At 49.9% G+C, this 20,546-nt stretch overlaps 1 protein-coding gene across 1 annotated transcript in view; it reads right to left on the reverse strand.

The window, feature by feature from the left end:
* The window catches only part of ACSF3 (acyl-CoA synthetase family member 3), a 65,332-nt gene extending 44,994 nt beyond the window's left edge, over positions 1–20,338 (reverse strand). Inside the window, exons 1-4 of the mRNA XM_063140902.1 lie at positions 19,619–20,338; positions 17,165–17,320; positions 4,239–4,393; positions 1,905–2,050 (exon numbers count right to left, since the gene is read on the reverse strand). Coding sequence (XP_062996972.1) covers positions 1,905–2,050; positions 4,239–4,393; positions 17,165–17,320; positions 19,619–20,317 — 1,156 coding nt within the window. The 5' untranslated portion in view covers positions 20,318–20,338. The remainder of the gene's footprint in view (positions 1–1,904; positions 2,051–4,238; positions 4,394–17,164; positions 17,321–19,618) is intronic.
* Positions 20,339–20,546: the final 208 nt, after the last annotated feature.

The following is a 20,546-nucleotide window of genomic DNA, read 5'->3' on the forward strand; positions in this document are numbered from 1 at the left end:
CAGGCCACAGCTCAGTGGCAGGGCACACGCTTTGCATACAAAATGTCCCGGTTTCAGTTCATAAGGACAGAAGGTGCTGGATCAGACCAAAGGACTATCTAGCCCAGCAGCCTGTTCCCACTGGGAAGGTCCACAAGCAGGACATGAGCACAACTGTTTCCCTGGAGTGCTACGGTTAGTTAAGAGTTGACAATACTGGGTTAGGTGGATCCATGTATAAGGCAGATGTGGGCAGAAAGTGCGTCTCCAGCTGTTTTGGCCTTCAACTCCCAGCATTCCTGACCATTGGCCATGCTGACAGGGGCTTCTGGGAACAGAAGTCCAAAAACATCTTGAGATCTACCTTCTGCCCACCCCTAGCATAAGGCATGTGGTTATATATGCCTTGTTACATTATTTATTATATTTATTTATTATTGCATTTATGTCCCACTTTTTTCCTCTAAGGAACCCAAGGCGGCGTACATAATCCTCCTCCTCTCCATTTTATCCTCACAACAACCACAACCCTGTGAGGTAGGCTGGGCTGACAGTCTGTGACTGGCCCAAAGTCACCCAGTGGGTTTCCAAGGCCGAGTGGGGACTAGAACCTGGATCTCCCGACTCACAGTCCAACACTCTAACCACTACACTACACTACACCACATTATGCGCTCTTAATGGTCAAAGTGGGCAGGCTGTGCCCAAAGCAGCCCACACTTTCTAAGCTCAGCTTCCTTCCCAAATATGTGCAACTTGTAATAATCACACCCCAAAGTAAGAGATGCCAGAGGAAAAAGGAATTCACTGAAAGAGAAAGAGATCAAGAGAGCAAGGAAGGCCCAGCAGTGCAGCGCCTTCCTCTGCGTGAGAGCACAAGGGCACGCTCTCGCTCACAGTCCTGCCCTGGCTCAGAATGAACGACAGCAGGGGAGCTGGCAGGTAGGGCCGGCGTCCTCCTGCCCACGTCAGCAGGGCTGTTCCTGAGGCAGTAGCTCAGGGGTGCTGAACCAATTGCAGCCCGAGGGCTGCATTCCATCCTGGGCTCTCGGGGGCCGCATTCCGGTGGTGGGCGGGGCCAAAGGCCAAAAGGGGGTGGGGCCAAAACCCACCAGCCTATTGTAGCTTCACGCTCTTACTGCTAGGCATATCCATCTTTTAGAAGGGGGGGGGGCGGGCGGGGGAACTGCCCCAAAGCCAAGAATCCACTAAATGATTCACCCTATGAAGAGAGACTGAAAGAACTGGGCATGTTTAGCCTGGAGAAGAGAAGATGGAGGGGAGACATGAGAGCACTCTTCAAATACTTAAAAGGTTGTTACACAGAGGAGGACCAGGATCTCTTCTTGATCCTCTCAGAGTGCAGGACACAAAATAATGGGCTCAAGTTACAGGAAGCCAGATTCCGGCTGGACATCAGGAAAAACTTCCTGACTGTTAGAGCAGTACGACAATGGAACCAGTTACCTAGGGAGGTGGTGGGCTCTCCCACACAAGAGGCATTCAAGAGGCAGCTGGACGGCCCTCTGTCAGGTAAGCTGTAGGGTGGATTCCTGCATTGAGCAGGGGGTTGGACTCGATGGCCTTAGAGGCCCCTTCCAACTCTACTATTCTAGGATTCTATGATTCTATGACTGGGACCCCAGAAGGGCTGGATTTGGAACCCGGGCCTGAGGCTCTGTACACCTGCATGGCTAGAGAAGGGGACGTGCATTTTACGAGACTGGGGATCAAGTCCTACCTCAGAGTCACTGCATGGCCTCGGAGAAGACGTTGCTCTCTCTCACAATCACTATCTCACCCCCCCCCTTTTTTAACATATTCCTGATTTGTGTGTGGTTGTAAATGTGGGCAAAAAGGGGAAAGGGGGGCATGGTCTTGGGATAAAGCACAGCTTCTGAACAGCACGGTCTCTAGATTCTCACCTGGGATGCGAGGGCCGTGCAGTGGGTTGGAGAGAGCCATCCCGATCTCTGTCATCCCGTACCTCTCCAACAACGTGTGCCCGGTGATGCTCTTCCACCTCTCCAGGACGGGCATGGGGAGGGCTGCGGATCCAGACACCATCAGCCTGCAAGTGGGAACGCCGGCTGGGGTTAAGCGCTTGACGATGCAGCGAAAGCAACATCTGCTCAGAACAACGTAGGCAGTGGATGGTGTTTCCAGAAGCCCTGGCTTGGATGGGGAAGCTCATTGCCAGCCCCCCCCCCCACCACACACATTGGGATGGATTCTAAGGGATCCACTGTCTTCTTGTTATGTACCTGCCAGGATATTGAGGAGACATGGACACCATGACCCACAGAGGCTCATTTGCCAGGCATGTGTACAAGGGCTTTCTCTCAACCGGAATGCATTGCCTCAAGAACTACGATTCCTCGACACCTTCCCTCTTGACTTTTAGAAACTGTGTGAAGACACTTCTTTTAAATTTGGCATTTGAAATTATGTGTTTGTTTTAATGATCCAGCAGCAATTCCTGCATTACTTAACCCAGGAGGTGCAGGGACAAGCAGAGCATGCAAGCCACGTGCTGTCATTTCTGCTTTTAATTTAAATCCCAGAAACACCCCCCCCCCCCTTTTTCTGGGTTGTTTTGTGACTTGGGAACCTGGAAAACAACCCAGAGTTAACCCAACCACAAACAATGGGTGATTGTTGGGTTAGCTCTGGGTGGTTTAACCCATAAACAACCCAGAATTCCGGGTTTGTACATCATGAAAATTAAAACTGTAAATTAAAAGCTGAGATGACATGCATGCAGTTTGCACACTCTATTCATAACCCAGGAATTGAATAACCCAGGAATTGCTGTCACAGTGTGCAAATCCGGCCAGAGATTTACTGTTTTAATGTTCTTGGGTTTTTTATTGTGTTAAAGTTTTATTGCTTTAAAATGTTGAGCACCACTTTGATGACTGTTTAGCAAATAACAGTGATATATAAACGTTAATCATAAACTGTGGGTTGGTATAGGGTCAGGCTCGGTATAGGTCTTCCCATGTTCTACACAGGGGTGCAGGAATAGCCTCTGGGCGATATGTAGCAGAGAAAGCAACTCCATGAGACAGCAGCCAGGGAAGCGAAATGGACTGGACATGCCACCCTCTATAGGGCCAGCCTGCCCCAAAGCAAGATGGCCTTTGGCCATCGTCACACAACAAGAGGAGAATAGCACTCTTCAAATACTTAAAAGGTTGTCACACAGAGGAGGGCCGGGATCTCTTCTCGATCATCCCAGTGCAAGACACGGAATAATGGGCTCAAGTTAAAGGAAGCCAGATTCCGGCTGGACATCAGGAAAAACACCCTGACTGTTAGAGCAGTACAACAATGGAACCAGTTACCTAGGGAGGGTGTGGGCTCTCCCACCCTAGAGGCCTTCAAGAGGCAGCTGGACAACCATCTGTCAGGTGTGCTTTAGGGTGGATTCCTGCACTGAATGGGGGGTTGGACTTGATGGCCTTATAGGCCCCTTCCAACTACTATTCTATGATTCTATGAAACAGGATGGCATCCACTGTGACAAAGTGGTGGCAGCAGGAGGACAAGTCCTGGGCACCTGCCAGAACAGAAAAGGGGCTTTGCAGCGACATCATGGAACCCAAACCAGGAGCAGAGACGCGACAGATGGTTTTTAACAAGATAGTCGGAGGTTAGCTTGGAGAGTAAGCTGGAGCCCTGGCTCTCCTCTCTCAGAGAGAAAGCTGGGTAGAAGCAGAGCATCAGCATCACACGAGTGGAAGACCATTGCGTCGTCCAACTTCCTGCCCTGAAGCAAATACCTGGGTTTAACGCAAGGCCTGCACTTGTACTTTATTAATTGGACCGATCCCTTACCCAGGTGGGCACAGCCTACCCTCCAGACAGGCTAGTGCGCCTTTGATAAATAGAAGAAAGAAACTGACATGCTTAAATTCAGGGAAGGGGAGGCTTGACAACCTCTGCTCTAGAACACGAGCAGGTGTGGAGTGGGGCTGTCCTCTGCATGGGACAGATCTTGCCAGATACAGGAACTGGTTGCACACAGAGGGCTTCTGAAATGAAAGCATGGCTTTCTTTCATCAATAGCTGGCCAGTGACACACTCCGGTACAGGATCCAGGAGCAGGGACATCTGGCACTGGAGGGCGGGGGGGGGGCAGGCAATTAGGAAAGGATAAAAAACCCCATTTTACGAGGAAATGCAGGCTGGAGGGGAGGGAGAGCGGGGAGCCTGGCCCTTGCTCTCCCTCCAGGTCACAGGCAGGGCCCACCTACCGGATGTTCTCCTGGCAGACAGCACGAATGAAATCCTGGACGTGAGGCTGAGAGAAGTTCTTGTGGTAATACTCAGTCAGCAGGGCATAAATGGTGGGCACAGCCATGAAGAGGTTGACCCGGGGCGCTCGGGGGCTCAGGAACATCTCCCAAACCTGCAACAGGGAAGCAGAAAGGCTGCCTGAAGAGCTGCCCCCGACAAAACCACGGAACGCTTCACCCCACCCTGCAATCGTTGGGGCCGGTTCGCTTCTGACGATGCCACAGATTCACGGCAGCTCAGGTGCCTGGGGACCCGTTTGTCTTCCGCAGTTCCACACATGGGCAGATGATCAAACGGAGGGGTTTAGGGGTGCTCCTTCAGTCCCTCTGCCAGCAAGAGGATCTGTTAATGCACTGAGCAGAAGCGGAGCGGGGGGAAACTGGCCCGTAACCAAGTTCATCTGGGCTCTAACCCGCGGAACCACAAGTAGCCACTTCATGGCCAGAAGAGAAAATCAGTGCCTCACTCGCCCAGCGCCCCGTCACGGACACAAAGTGGGTCAAACTCTTCTCATCTGTCAAGTGGACTCCAGAGCCTTTGGGCCTTATGGAGCAACCAGCCCCAGGAGTGTTTAGAGGCCAGGTAGCGTAATGAATATTTAAACTCATCTAATCTACCCCCAACACTGCTGCTCTCATCTCTCTCTGCCAAGCGACCCAAGATGGTAGCCAGTCCTGTTATGGCAACATCAGAAGTGCCGTGCTGGATCAGGCCAAGGGTCCATCCAGTCCAGCACTCTGTTCACACAATGGCCAGCAAGCTGTTGGCCAGGGAACAATAAAGCAGGACATGGTGCAACAGCACCCTCCCACCCATGTTCCCCAGCAACTGGTGTATCTAGAAAGCATACTCAGGAACTCTTTGTTCATCTGTGCTATGCAACCCTGAATGTGCACTTTTGGTTAAGAACATACAGACACTCCTTGTTGCATCCCAACCAAGGCATGCCTGTCCAAACATTGGGTTGGATTCCAGGCTTCATGACTAGCTTAAGTCCCAATGATTTCACCAGGTCTACTCTGAGTATGACTAAGTCTAAATCCAAGCCATTGTCCGCAACAGTCCCCACAACGAGCAGGTGCAGCAAGGTGGTCCGTTGGTCCAGAGGTGGACCTGCGACCTATGTGCTGCCCACACCTGGCCGTGATGAACCTTGTGAACCTTCCTGGTTCATTTGAATATAGTAAGAACAGAAGATGCAGGATCAGACCGAGGGTCCTTCTAGCCCTGTATCCAGCTCCCCACAATGGCCAACCAGCAACCAACTTCCTGTGGAAAACCCACAAACAGAACAGCACCCTCCCACCCATGTTCCCCAGCAACTGGTGCACATAGGCATCCTACCACCGATAGCGGAGGTAGCACAGAGCCATCAGGACTAGGAGCCACCGATTCCTCTCCAGGGATCTGTCTTTTAAAGCCATCCTGGTTTTCATTCCATCTTTCCTTTCGCGCACTCTCTTTTAATCCCCCGTAGTTTTTTCTAGTGCAGCATTTCTCAATCTCAATCAAATTTCCAATTAAAAATACATATAAATTAGAAACCCAAAAAAGGTAACCGACCCAAATAGATAACCGTATCTACATGCAATCCACAAGAGCTCCTTTGGTAAACCGGATGCAAATTGCCGTATCAATTCATGTTGTTACCAAGAAAGGGGAAAAGGCCTTTTCACAAGTAACAATCTTTCTAATGCATGTTAAATCATCCCTTTACTCCTCTTTTGATATCCACGGCAGCTTTGTGTTCTCGACTTGACTGACAGGGTACTGGTTACACTGCCTATAAAGGGAGAATGCTGCTATGCTTTACTCTCTACCCCGGCCCCTGCCAGTTTCCCTAAAAGCTTTCAGTTTTACCCTAATATCCGTGTCTTCATGTCAAAATATGTTCAGCTCGGTATTGTTACTCGACAGCCCTGTGCTCTATGGGGCAACAGTTTTGTGCAGCAAGTCCTATGAGGAGAGACTGAAAGAACTGGGCATATTTAGCCTTGAGAAGACTGAGGCATGTCTAAACCAGCCCTATATCCTGGGATCATCCCGAGATCGTTCCTGTGCATCCAAATGCCACACAAGGGATCCAGGGAGCAGGCAGGGACGATCCGTCCATTTTCCTGGGATAACCCTTAGGTGTAGAAAGGGCTTCAGGGGAGTCATGATAGCACTCTTCAAGTACTCAAAAGGTTGTCACACAGAGGAGGGACAGGACCTCTTTTCGGTCATCCCAGAGTGCAGGACACGGAATAAAAGGCTTAAGTTACAGGAAGCCAGATTCTGGCTGGACATCAGAAAAAAATTCCTGACTGTTAGAGCAGTACGACAATGGAACCAATGGCCTAGGGAGGTTGTGCGCTCTCCCACACAAGAGACCTTCAAGAGGCAGCTGGACAACCATCTATCAAAGGTGGATTCCTGCACTGAGCAGGGGGTTGGACTCGATAGCTTTATAAGTCCCTTCCAACGCTACTATTCTATGATTCTATGACTCTTAGCCTTGCAAGCCAGCATGGTGTAGTGGTTAGAGCATTGGGCTGGGACTCAAGAGATCCAGGTTCTAGTCTCCACTTGGCCATGGAACTCACTGGGTGACTCTGGGCCAGTCACTGGCTCTCAGCCTAACCTCCCTCATAGGGTTGTCATGAGGATAAAGCGGAGAGGAAGGGGATAAAACGTACACCGTCTTGGGCACCTTGGAGGAACGGTGGTATATCAATGTAAAAAACCAAGTAAATGCTTGGCTCCGGCACTTGGCTCCCCTGAGTCACCTCAGTGCTGTGTCCCTCGTTTAACATTCTTCGCCTATGGTGCGTTCAATTCTGGATGCCTAAGGAAGCCGGTATTGCTAGAGAGGTTTTGCCTTGAGAATTCAGTCACGGGCTTGGATTTCAAGGCATTTGGGTCCTTTCAAGCCCAGTGATCCTAATGAGCAAGGTTTATTTTAAAACCATCATCTTATGGAACTCCCCGCAACAGGATGTTCTGAGAGCAGCTAACCAACGTGACTTTTAAATGGATGAGCTAAATACATGAAGAACAGGGGTGGCTTTTAATTAGTTGTCGTGACTGCCCAAAGTCCAGCTGCTATGCTCAGAGGCAGATACACCCCTAATGCCCAGGGCAAGCGATGGGGCAGGGATATGACCCTATCGTGCCCTGACTGTGAGCGTCTTGGGAGGAATCTGCCCGGCTCCTCTTGGGAAGACCAAATTGCTGAGTTAGATGGATGAAGGACCTGGCACAATGCCGAAATCCCTATGTTCCTTGTCCGTTGAGACCCCGTTGACCAAGGCCGTCTCCAGCAAAACGTGGGGGAGAGAATGGCTCTTTCTTCTAATGGCAACCGGGGCTCTTGCTGTTTGCTATACCCTCAAACTGTTTGTGTGCTCTGCATGGCTCTGTTTTAATCACTTATTCATCAGGAGGCTTTGCTGCTCCCTCGGCATTTTCAGCTACAGCTTTTAAACCGTCGCTACGCTGCAGGCATGCTGAAAGGAGCAAACACTTTCCCCAGGACCTAGGAATCTAACAAAATATGACAGGCTCTAGTCTCTTTTCTTTTCTTTTTTTCATCTCCCCCCCACCCCCCACCCCACCTTCTCCCCCTTACATATCAAAAGGCATTACTCTGTAACAGATGCTGAGGACAAATGGCAGATCTGGGAAAGAGGAAAGGAAAGGAAAAAACCGATAACTTTTTTTTCAAACCGGGGGTTGTAAGAAATAGATCTAACATAATCCATCCACAGGAGATCTACCCCTCCTGGGCTCTTACCAGCGTCTCCTTTGAGCCAGGAGGAAAAGCGGGGAGCCGGTTTAAAGCCTACTAACCCTGATGGTTGTGTGCGATCTCCAGTGTCTGAGGCAGTAAGTCTATATACACAAGTTGCTGGGGAACATGGGCGGGAGGGTGCTGTTGCACCATGTCCTGCTTGTTCATCTCTGGCCGACGGCTGGTTGGCCCCTGTGTGAACAGAGTGCTGGACTAGATGGACCCGTGGTCTGATCCAGCAGGGCTCTTCTCATGTTCTTATGCTCTTATGATGTTAGAGAATGGAACCACCACTTTTCTCTGGGAAAAATAAGACCGGAAAAGCCCTCCTTAATAAATCGGGCCTGACTCTAGAATGCAGGTGGAGGAACATCCATACTTCCATACGTTGAATACAGTGTGTGCCATGTATGTAATGGGATTTCATTGGCCTGAAATCCCATTTATTCCACTCCCGTCATCGATCCTTAGTGTCACATCCAGATTGCTCTAGTTCAGGGTGCTGGGGTTTTTCTTTCTGCACTTGTGCCATGAAGCACGCCACAGCCCAAACCAGTCCCTCCACCAGTCGATACAGTGAACAGGGAAGAGCTGGAAACGGGCACAGACTGTACTGCAGTGAGCCCAGAGAAATCTGGGGCTGAGGTGTTGGTGGCAGGTGAGAACTGCTGCCTTTTCCCCGATTCAAAGTGCTGGTACTAACATTCAAAGCCCTAAACGGCTTGGGGCCAGGTTATTTGAAGGAACGCCTCCGCCCATATGGGCCTGCCCGGACCTTAAGATCATCCACAGGGGTCCTTCTCCGTGAGCCCCTGCCAAAGGAAGTGAGGCAGGTGGCTACTAGGAGCAGGGCTTTCTCCGCTGTGGCACCCCGGCTGTGGAATGAGCTCCCCAGAGAGGTCCGCCTGGCGCCTACACTGTACTCCTTTCATCGCCAGCTGAAGACCTTTTTATTTTCCCAGTATTTTAACACCTAATTTAACTTAAATTTAAACGTTGCTATTTTAATTCTGTATTTTAACCTATATCAATTTCTGCTGTGTGGTTTTACCCTGGTTGTGCTTTTTATATTGTATTTTGTATTTGTGTTTTTAGATTGTTGGTTGTTTTACTATGCTCTTCATGGTTTTAATTTTTGTGAACCGCCCAGAGAGCTTCGGCTATTGGGCAGTATAAAAATGTAATAAATAAATAAACAAATATGTCCCACAAGTGCACCAAGGCACCTGCGAGGCCAAGAATAAAGGAACAGGATCGGAAGGTGAGAGTCAGGAACAGGCTGAGCCCCTGGAGCGTGCCAAGGTAGACGGGGACCAGCAGCCTTCCCCATAGCCAACCAGCCTGCAGTGTTTATGCCCAAGGAGACTAATCCCAGGCAGAGTGACTGGCAGCCAATCACAACGTGAGTTGTTGAGTTGCTGCTGCTCTTTCAGGTGTATTCCCTGTGCTTCGTGGCCCTATAGGCTGGGAGACTGTTGCAAAATGCGCTGCTGCATTCGCGGAACTGGTGCAAAATACCTGACAGGTAGTGCTAGGAGCCCTTTGCCTGGAAGGCCCCCAAACCCCACTGAACGCCGTGGGCTGCAGGGTCAACGTTCACTTGTGCCAGCCAGAAGGGGAAGGGCTCTGTGGATCCGCCAATGGCACAGAAAAGCCCCGCAGGAGCACCCAGCGAAGCGCCCGCCAGGTTGCGCAAGAAGCAGACGGCAGGCCTGGGAACACGTGGGCCATGGATAAACCTTTTATTAATAAATGATTAATGGGCAGTAATATCCTTTAATAACTTCCAATAAAAGGATGGTAGGGAAGGCTTTAGCAGGACTTCTCCTAGCAGATGGTGTTGCAAAGCGAATTATAGCACACACATCACGCACCGTCCTTTAATCACAGGTGCCCAATGGCACACAGCGATGTTGGCACAGCAGCAAGTGGTGTTCGCACCGTAAGTAGCGACCCTGCTAGAAACGACGTCTCTGGGACGCCTCTGTGTTTCACCTTAAGCTGTGGAATTCCACATCAGGAGCAATGACAAGGAAGCCCGAAGGCCACAAACTGAAGAGATGGCAAAATTACACCCCACCCTCTTCTGGAGAATCTGGATGCCTTTTTTTTATTGCCAGGACTGAGCAATACCAAGTAAGCACAGAGGGCAGGCCGGTTGTTGAAACCATGTGAGACTCAGTTGAGTTCGTCAGATATGTTCATATTTTGCTTTCAGTTGCCCTTCGTAAACAAAAACGACAAAACTCAAACTTCCCCTGAACTACTTCACAGTATCCTGCATTATTACTACACCAGAAGGAAGCAGACAGTAGGTTTAGGTTAAACGTTAGGAAGGAATCTCTAACTGCAGTAAGAGCTGAGCACTGGAACATGCAACCTCAGGTAGCTGAAACATTTCTGTCCATAGGGGCTTTCAGAAAAGCAGCTGAATGATTAACTGGTAGAGCATTTCCACATACAAGATGCCCGGCTTTAATTCAACAACGCCGTTTTAAATGATTGTTGATGATAATCCAATGGCTACTATTTAGCCCCAAATTATTGGTGCTAAGAGATGTGGCGGGCAGAGTTGTCTAGCATTTTTTATACAAATCCACACACAAGTGCATCATTTTATTGCAGGGATGAGCAACCCACGGCCCTCAGCCTCCTTTCAAAGGAGAAGAGAAGGCTGAGGGGAGAAGAGAAAGCTGAGGAGAGACATGATAGCACTCTTCAAATACTTAAAAGGTTGTCACACAGAGGAGGGCCAGGATCTCTTCTCGGCCATCCCAGAGTGCAGGACACGGAATAAGGGGCTCAAGTTACAGGAAGCCAGATTCCGGCTGGACATCAGGAAAAACTTCCTGATTGTTAGAGCAGTATGACAATGGAACCCATGACCTAGGGAGCTCGTGGGCTCTCCCACACTAGAGGCCTTCAAGAGGCAGCTGGACAGCCGTCTGCCAGGGATGCTTTAAGGTGGATTCCTGCATTGAGCAGGGGGTTGGACTCGATGGCCTTGTAGGCCTCTTCCAACTCTACTATTCTATGACTCTATGAAAAGCGCTCTGCATGTGATCTGTTCAGATCTCTGGTGCTCCCTGGCAGCTTGCTGGGCAGGAAGGAGAGAGAAAGGGAGCGGGTGTCAGAAAGACAAAAAAGGGGGGATCCTGCCCACTGCTGGCTTCACCGCCGCCATGCAGCCCCCAAGAGTTTACCCTTGAGACAATGCAGCCGTCACCAGGAAAGGGGTTTGCCGACGCAGTTCTATGAGAATTCTTCCACAGCAGATGAGGCAAGCAGCCCCCAAGTGCCTGTCTTTTTCTCTTTCTGTGGGATGCGTGGCCAGGGCACAGGGAAAGACGCTACGTGAACACTTGACCGAAGGGCTCGGCCACGTCGCCTGCCCCTGCAAGGAGCGTGGCCCGTTGCAAAGACAGCCAAGCCCGACTACCACCTGTATCGGCGACAGCAAAGGCACGCTGCGAATTAAGTAATCTAATAAACACTGTAATAATAAAGTATTTATTGTGTATAATGAAGTGTTAGTGATTAGAAAGGTTGGGCGCGCTGCTGCTGCTGCTGCGGTTTCCCTGAACCCGTGCCAGTATCACTCAAGGCTGATTTCGGCGGCGGCTTCGGAGGCAAGTTCCCGGCTTTGTTTTGATCGGCGCGTCAAGCGTTTGAGCTTCTGTTCGGGTTTCTTTATATCACCCTGTAATTGACTGCTCTCTCGAGGTGCAAAGAAACAGAAATACAAAAGGCAGGCGGAAAAGCTGGGGCTCCTTCTGCGAAATCCTCTGCTGAAACGGCGCTGCTTTTCCGAGAGCCGATTTGGGTAGCAAAGGGCACTTTGTAAACAGCTGGTGAAAATAGACGGGGACTCCGAGGCGGCTCGTGTTAAACTCCACACGAGCGGCTGATTTACCCTCGTGCAACTTCCTTTGTCATATCAATCAAACTGCTTTCCTGCTTGCTTGGGAGGCCCATAGGATGGAGAAATGGGGGGGAGAAGCAAAGAAAACACAGAAAGGCACACAAAGTTCTCCTGAGGACTTCTTGCACTGGAGAGCATGTAGATCAAAGCAGGCCAAGCAGCTGGTCGCTGACCAGTCATTCGTGGGCTGAGGCGACAAGGAAGGGCAAGTGGGAGCGCTGCTGGGCCTCCTAGAGTGGTGGCCTCTCTCACCCTCGCTTGTCACACTCAGCTGAGCTCTTGGATTAGTACACGTATGTACACACACCCACACCCTGTTTAGGCTCCCTCTCTCCGAACTGGAACGGAGTCTATGCCGTCAGCTCGTGGGTTTGCAGATGTTGGCAGAGTGACACACAGAGGAGATCAGGTCCAACGTGCACTCCTACCCCAAATGCTGATTCTATGCATTTGGGACTTTGAAATATGCTAGATGCACTTGCCAGGACTGTTTTGCATGTTAGATGGAGGCAATTTCCTTTTCAATGGGGCTCACACAGAAGAACAAGAGCTGCCAGGCCTGGAAGAGGGGGAACATGGCATGCCTTCTGGCCTTGATCCCACCTCTGTCCCAGAGAAGGATTCCAAGGTGGAGGAGGCATTCAGTGACCCCAAGACCTTCCAGTCCAGAGGACGTGGCTTTACCAGACTCTTTAGTCTCAGAGGGCACCTCCCTCCAATGCTCTCCATACCATCCCCATCTTCAGGAGCTATAAAACAAACAATTAAATTAACTGTAAGGGTAGCACCATATAGACTACACCCTCACTCTAAGAATAAAACGTAACTGCTCAAAATACTCAATCCAGACAAGACGGAGGTACTGTTAGCGGGTGGTTCATCTGTCTGGCGAGGTGATGTTTGCCCTGTCCTGGACAGGGTTGCACTCTCCCTAAAGGATTGGGTCCGTAGTTTGGGGGTGCTCTTGGATCCAGAACTGTCACTTGAGGCACAGGTGAACTCAGTGGCAAAGAGCACCTTCTATCAGCTTAGGTTGACATACCAACTATGCCCTTATCTGGACAGAGATAGCCTAGCTACAGTTATCCATGCTCTGATAACCTCTCGTTTGGATTACTGCAATGCGTTATACGTGGGGCTGCCTTTGAAAATGGTCTGGAAACTTCAGCTGGTACAAAACAGGGCAGCCCGCCTACTAACAGGGACTGGCCGACGAGATCATATCACGCCAGTCCTTTTACAACTTTATTGGCTGGCAGTCCAGGTCTGGGCCCAATTCAAAGAGCTGGTATTGACATTCAAAGCCCTAAACGGCTTGGGGCCAGGTTATTTGAAGGAATGCCTCCTCCCATATGTACCTGCCCGAACCTTAAGATCACCCACAGGGGTCCTTCTCCGTGAGCCCCTGCCAAAGGAAGTGAGGCAGGTGGCTACTAGGAGGAGGGCCTTCTCCGCTGTGGCACCCCGGCTGTGGAATGAGCTCCCCAGAGAGGTCCGCCTGGTGCCTACACTGTACTCTTTTCGTCGCCAGCTGAAGACCTTTTTATTCTCTCAGTATTTTAACACTTAATTTTAACTTAAATTTAAAGTTTACTGTTCTAACTCTGTATTTTAATCTTATATCAATTTTGCTGTGTGGTTTTATCCTGGTTGTGCTTTTTATACTGTATTTTATATTTGTGTTTTTAACCTGTTGGTTGTTTTATTATGGTTTTAATTTTTGTGAACCGCCCAGAGAACTTCGGCTATTGGGCGGTACAAAAATGCAATAAATAAATAAATAAATGATCAAGATTTCCAAAAAGCATCCTTGGGCTTGGCAGAACATCTTCAAAAAAAGAGGACACCCTACCATGGTTGTAAGATCAGCCACGAATAAAGTAAATGCCTGCAAACGAGACAATCTGTTATGTCCCCAAAAAAACGACAAGAAAAGACTCAAATGAACAACCAGCAGTATATGTTCTTCCGCATGATCCTGTTACAAAAAACCCTACAAGCGCATGTCTGCTCTAACTGGCATCTTATCCGGGATTTACCAGGTTTAACAAGAAAACCTAGAATAACATTTAAAATAACAAAAAACTACACACGGACCACACATGGAACCAAACCCAAAGTGCACAATTAACAGTTTTCAATACCTCGAAGCCAAAAGGGCACCATGCGTGCGGCCGCTGCACATATTGTAAATATACAAAAAAGAAAACATTCTTTGTCAACCCGAGCACAGGAGATTGTATTCAAATTACTGATTTTTAAAATTGTAACTCCTCAAGAGTAATTTATGCTGTCTCATGCCCCTGCAATAAAATCTACATTGGCAAGACGTTGAGACCTTTAAAACACAGAATAGGGGAGCACCTATGCACCCTAAGACATCAAAGGGTGGGAGCTCCAATGATCAGGCACTTTAGCGAGGAACAACACAAACCCGACGACTTAGAATCATAGAATAGCAGGGTTGGAAGGGGCCTACAAGGCCATCAAGTCCAACCCCCTGCTCAATGCCGGAATCCACCCTAAGGCATCCCTGACGGACAGTTGTCCAGCTGCCTCTTGAATGACTCTAGTGTGGGAGAGCCCGCAACTTCCCTGAAACTGGGCTTTAAAAAAAACAGATTCAGGACTGGGAAAGCTTTTGTAGTAGATCCCAGATTCCACGTGACACAGCATGAACATGGGCCTCCATTTTCACACCTCTCTTCTTTGCACTCCTTCAGAGTTCACAAGAAAGAGGTAGGATGATTTATGGCTGAGAGCTTAGAAAAGGGATCTCTCTCTCACACACACACAGACACAAACACCCACACACAAGCCCCGGCTGGGAAGGCAGGTGACAGGAATATGGTTCTCGCTGTTGCTAGGATCACCTGGATTTCCACCAGGCGAGCAGCTCATAGCAAGGAGATGCTGCCCTTTCTTATCTCCTCAATAATCCAGGCTGATTTCTGCTCCTTGGTGTAAATGCTGTTGCCGAATGCTCAGGCCCTTCATCTCCTTTGCTACCATCTCGTTCCATAAGCGCTGATGATGGGGCTGCTGCGCGCCTTTCATCTGCTCCGCTGTGGCGCCGTCTCCAGGGATGGAGCCGCACACATCAAAGCTGTCTCCTCTCACAAAGCCACGATCTCAGCATCTGGCATGGAATTTGTGCCGTTGCAGAGATGGGTGACACACACGGGTGATACATACCAGCGCTGGGTGTGGGAGGGGGCAACCGTCGCAGGGCTGCCTGTCAACAGCCTCATCACCACAAAGCACGGAACGGGCTACAGCGAGGGCACGATGGGAGTCACCCCTTCCCAGAAAACTTATCAAATGAGGAAGGCCAAGCCAACACAAGACCAAACTAGAAGGGTTGTTTACTTCATCCCATTAAGGGAAAACCTTTGTTTGACAATTCACTGCAGTATCTGCACTTCTAGCTGGCGGGGGTGTGTGTGTGAAGACAGGCAAAGAAGTTGCTCTACTTTTGCCTCCAAAGCAAGCATGCAGGAGCACTTGGACTTGCAACCCCTTTCTCCTTGAAATTCAAGAGCATGAGCATTTTGCTAAATCTCTCCACTATCAGGAGCAAGGGGAAAGATCTAGGCTTACCAAGGATGGACAAATCAACGTTTACTTAGCAGATGATCATAGAATCATAGAATAGCAGAGTTGGAAGGGGCCTACAAGGCCATCGAGTCCAACCCCCTGCTCAGTGCAGGAATCCACCCTAAAGCATCCCTGACAGATGGCTGTCCAGCTGCCTCTTGAAGGCCTCTAGTGTGGGAGAGCCCACAACCTCCCTAGGGAACTGATTCCACCGTCGCACTGCTCTAACAGTCAGGAAGTTTTTCCTGATGTCCAGCCGGAATCTGGCTTCCTTTAACTTGAGCCCGTTATTCCGTGTCCTGCACTCTGGGAGGATCAAGAAGAGGTTCTGGCCCTCCTCTGTGTGGCAACCTTTTAAGTATTTGAAGAGTGCTCTCATGTCTCCCCACAATCTTCTCTTCTCCAGGCTAAACATGCCCAGTTCTTTCAGTCTCTCTTCATAGGGCTTTGTTTCCAGACCCCTGATCATCCTGGTTGCCCTCCTCTGAACACGCTCCAGCTTGACTGCATCCTTCTTGAATTGTGGAGCCCAGAACTGGACACAATACTCTAGATGAGGCCTAACCAGGGCCGAATAGAGAGGAACCAGTACCTCACGTGATTTGGAAGCTATACTTCTATTAATGCAGCCCAAAATAGCATTTGCCTTTCTTGCAGCCATATCGCACTGTTGGCTCATATTCAGCTTGCGATCTACAACAATTCCAAGATCTTTCTCGTTTGTAGTATTGCTGAGCCAAGTGTCCCCCATCTTGTAACTGTGCATTTGGTTTCTATTCCCTAAATGTAGAACTTGGCATTTATCCCTATTAAATTTCATTCTGTTGTTTTCCGCCCAGCACTCTAGCCTATCAAGATCACTTTGAAGTTTGTTTCTGTCTTCCCGGGTATTAGCTATCCCACCCAATTTTGTGTCATCTGCAAATTTGATCAGCGTTCCCTACACCTCCTTGTCCAAATCATTAATAAAAATGTTGAAGAGCACTGGGCCCAGGACTGAGCCCTGCGGCACCCCACTCGTTGCCTCTCCTTATCTGCCTCTTTAGTTGCTACGCTCACCAAGAGTTACCTTCCTAGTGGTGCCTAAGATACCAGAGCTCCAGCCCGCAAAAATGAAAGATGGAAGGTTACCAAATGCAAGGAACACAAAAGGGAGATCTCATACGGTGCACACAGGCGATGATTATGCTGCAGTGGCGTGGAAGATATTTTAGGTCATTGTAGGAAAGAGCCAATCAGCTTCCCCCGAAGAAGAGACAAGTCAAAATGAATTCCGGCCAATAAACCATGCTCTGTGCCCCTTCGAGGTCTCACAAAGGTTTTCACTAGCCTCCTGCAACCAACATACTTATAACGGCCACTGGCTGCACACTGATGATCTGACAGAACGTCCTCTTCTTAATTTACAAATCTTCCCTCTCCGCTCACTGGGAGGAGACTCTCCTTCACCACTAGAGCCTGACTACTTACAACAAGCCTGGCTTAAGGTCCCGGCTTGAAACTTGCTGCAATTAAAGTGCTCAGTCTCCTGTTGCACTGCAGCTGAAAGAGAAATGGGCCGGCCGGTAACCCCGCGCCCCTGGCAAGCTTACCGTCTGCGCACTGAACTCGGGGAGCATGATGCACGTCGCACCCACCCAGAGCGGGCAAAGCAGCTTGTTGACCACCCCATGGACGTGGTGTAAAGGCAACACGTGGAGAATAATGTCATCCTTCGTCCATTCCCATTTGTCAACCAGGCCCGTTATCTGCAAGGATGTTTAAAGATCTAATTCAGCATGTTTATTTTATGTGCAAACAAAGCTAAACCAGTACCCCATGTTCATTTTTTGTCCTAATACACCGTAAATATTTGACCTGAAATACTTGAAAGGGGGAAATTAAAGCGCACTTTGAGTTTCATCCCACGTACCTGTTTCCCTCGAATTATCCCCTACAGCGCTAAGCTGTCGCCATTGTTGTTGCTGCTACTGGGCGGCTAGATCCTTTGCATACCAGGAAATGGGTTTAAGGGGGGGGGAATGTAAAAAAATAATAAAAAATCAACGGATGATCCAATCCGATTCAAATTTGGTATGCTTAAAGTAGGGATGTGCTCCGCTTCTACTCGGACCGGCGAATTAGAAGCGGAGCGGGGGGCTTCGCCTGCCCTTAAGGCGGAGGCGAAGAGGACTGGGGGGCCGGCGGAGCGTGGCGAAGAGGATCGAGGTGAAGGCGGATCCTTCGCCTCGATCAGGAGCTCCGCCGGAAAGGTAAGTGGGGTTTACCGGGCCCTGCCGTTGTCGCTGTCGCCCATGCGGCGACGGCGGCAGGACCCGGTAACCCCCCCGCCCTCCTCTCCCTTACCTGCCTCCGTCCGCGGTACGTCGGCATCTTCAATTGAGCCCGCGGTTCAACCAGGAAGTCTGGGCGGCGGCCCAGACTTCCTGGTTGAACCGCGGGCTCAATTGAAGACACCGACGGACCGCGGATGGAGGCAGGTAAGGCCCCCCCTCCCTCTTGGTCCCTTACCGGGCTCTGCCGCCGTCGCTGCACGGGCGGTGATGGCGGCAGGGCCCGGTAAACCTCCCGCCCTCCTCTCCCGGCCTTACCTGGCGCCACTCCCCTCCACTGCGGAGCTCTGATTCGGAGCCAGAGCTCTGCGGTGAAGAGGAGCGGAGTATGGGTGGAGCGGCGCGGAGAGGAGCGGGCCGACTCGAAATTTTCGGATCAGCCCGCGGGGCGGAGCAGGGGGTCCGTGCACACCCCTAGCTTAAAGCTCTTCTTAATATCTATTACTGTGCCAGTTTTGATGTCTTTATCTTTAATGCTTACGCAGATGCAAGCATTTGTTTAATTTTTCTTCAAATCCTGCTCCTGCGCCCCAGTGACCGCTTGGAAAACAACAAATGATACGCTCAAAAACTAGTAGCAAAATATTGCACTTCTTTTGGTTAAGAAGCTCAATTAAAGCAGGATGCATGGGAGTACTTCACAATAAAAGCAGATTATAAGCTGGAAAACTTCAGAGTCCTTTGCATGCAATTCGCAGTGATTGCACAGTGTAACACTGGTGTGATAAAGCTCTTAATGTGACTGGTACTGAAAACTATTGACACACTAATTAATTTTAGCAACTCAAAAAACCATGCATGAATTGGACACTCGTCAAGTTCAGTTAATATTGGGCATGTTCAGAAGACACCTTAAAACCTGCTGGTTAAGGCTTTGGGTTAAGCAGCAGGGCTTAAGGTGTCTTGTTGTACGATGTGTTTTGCTAAACCCTGCTCACTCACCAACCACAGTTGGACCGTCTGCAGCAGGGTTAGCGGCTCTAACCATGGCTTAAATGGCTTAAAGTGTTGTGTGCGACAGCACAGAGACCCACAGTTTCGCTAACCACAGCGCCTGAAGTGTCATCTGAACAGGCCTATTACTGATTGTACTTTTGAGAATAAAGAAAGGGGGTTCTTCCTTTCTAGCAGGAAGCATAAGCTACAGAAATCCACAGTACATGGAACAGTGGTGGAGAAAGAAGGAGCTCTATGTCCATTGATCTGCTCAAGCCATGCAGTTGGGGCATTCGATTCTCCCTAAGGGTGCAATTTTATCCGTTGCAGGAAAAGACCTCGGTGCTGCTGCTGCTGTAGCAGTCACCAGACTTCCCAACTTCTAGCTCTTCTTAGCTCAGGGAGCTAATGGGTTTTTCAGCCTTGGGGATAAGCAGCTAAAAAGTAAACAGACTTCTCAGGATGCCTTTCTAGTCCTTTTGTAGCAATGCAAATGCACAGCAGAGGCAGCCATTCAGAGCTGAAACCATCACTTCCGCTCTCTAGAAAAATAAATACAGCAGAGCAACAAGAAATGTCTTAAAAATAAAGGCGCTGGGGTTTAAATCTGTCTGGAAGCCCTGCTCTTGACGCTAAACGCTGTGATTAACAGAGGGGGAAGGCGCTCTGTATATGCTCAGGGGCACCTCCTCTTTTCCTACCACTGCCTACGTTCCCAGGCTGCTCCAAAACAGGTTCTTAACTGAGACCAATTCAGCAGGTGAAGCAGAAACTCACCACCGCTTGGACATTCTGGTGGGTGCTGAGGACTCCTTTGGGTCTGCCAGTTGTGCCACTTGTGTAGATGATCATGGCCGCTCTGTCCTTCCACTCTGAAATGGGAGAGCCGGTTTCTGAAAAGGATTTGTCTGTTGTCGGGCTGCACTTCCCGGATTTGAGGAGCGAGAGCAAAGGCACCCTGAGCTTCTCAGCAGTAGGCGTGATCCTCTCTACATATTCTTCCTCTGCAACAAGGAGACAGCTCTGGGAATCCTTGATGACATACTCCAATTCTGAGACGGGATGCTTCCTGTAGAGAGGAACAGCGATGCCTCCACTCATCCACGAAGCCCACTGGGCAATGACATAGGAGGCATCATTGGGGCACAGAAACGAAATCCGTTCACCCTTCAGGTCTCCCGTCGCGTTCCTGAGCGCCGTACAGATTCTCCAGGACAGGTGGAGGCTTCGAGTGTACAGGTCCTTGTAGGTATGCTCTCCATGTTGGTCCACAATGGCTACTTTCTCTCCAAAGGCCAGCGCCTTGGTGAAGACAGGGGCAACTTTCCCACGACAAGAGTTCCTGCTGGTGTGCAGGCCTTTGAAGGCACATGGAGCAGCCCTGAGGCCATGGCAGGCCCACCCTGGAAAACAAGGGCCGCGGGCAAGAAATCGGGTCAAGGGGAACCCATTCAAAAGTATCAGGGAGCCTGACATTTCCTGGGTGTCCGCTGGCTGCACTGCTGGAGAAAGAAACCAAAGAATTCAGTCAATATCCAGAGCCTTCATCTCAGTGGTGTTGAATCTCAGCCCTGCAGGCCAAATCCGTCCCATCTCAGATCCCAATCCAGCCCTCTGGGCTTTCCCAAACTGCCCTGCTAGTTTCCGGGCAAAGTACAAAGTGTTGGTTATCACTTTTAAAGCCCTACATGGTTTGGGTCCAGGC

This window comes from Elgaria multicarinata, chromosome 14 (assembly GCF_023053635.1).
Source record: "Elgaria multicarinata webbii isolate HBS135686 ecotype San Diego chromosome 14, rElgMul1.1.pri, whole genome shotgun sequence".
NCBI lineage: Eukaryota > Metazoa > Chordata > Lepidosauria > Squamata > Anguidae > Elgaria > Elgaria multicarinata.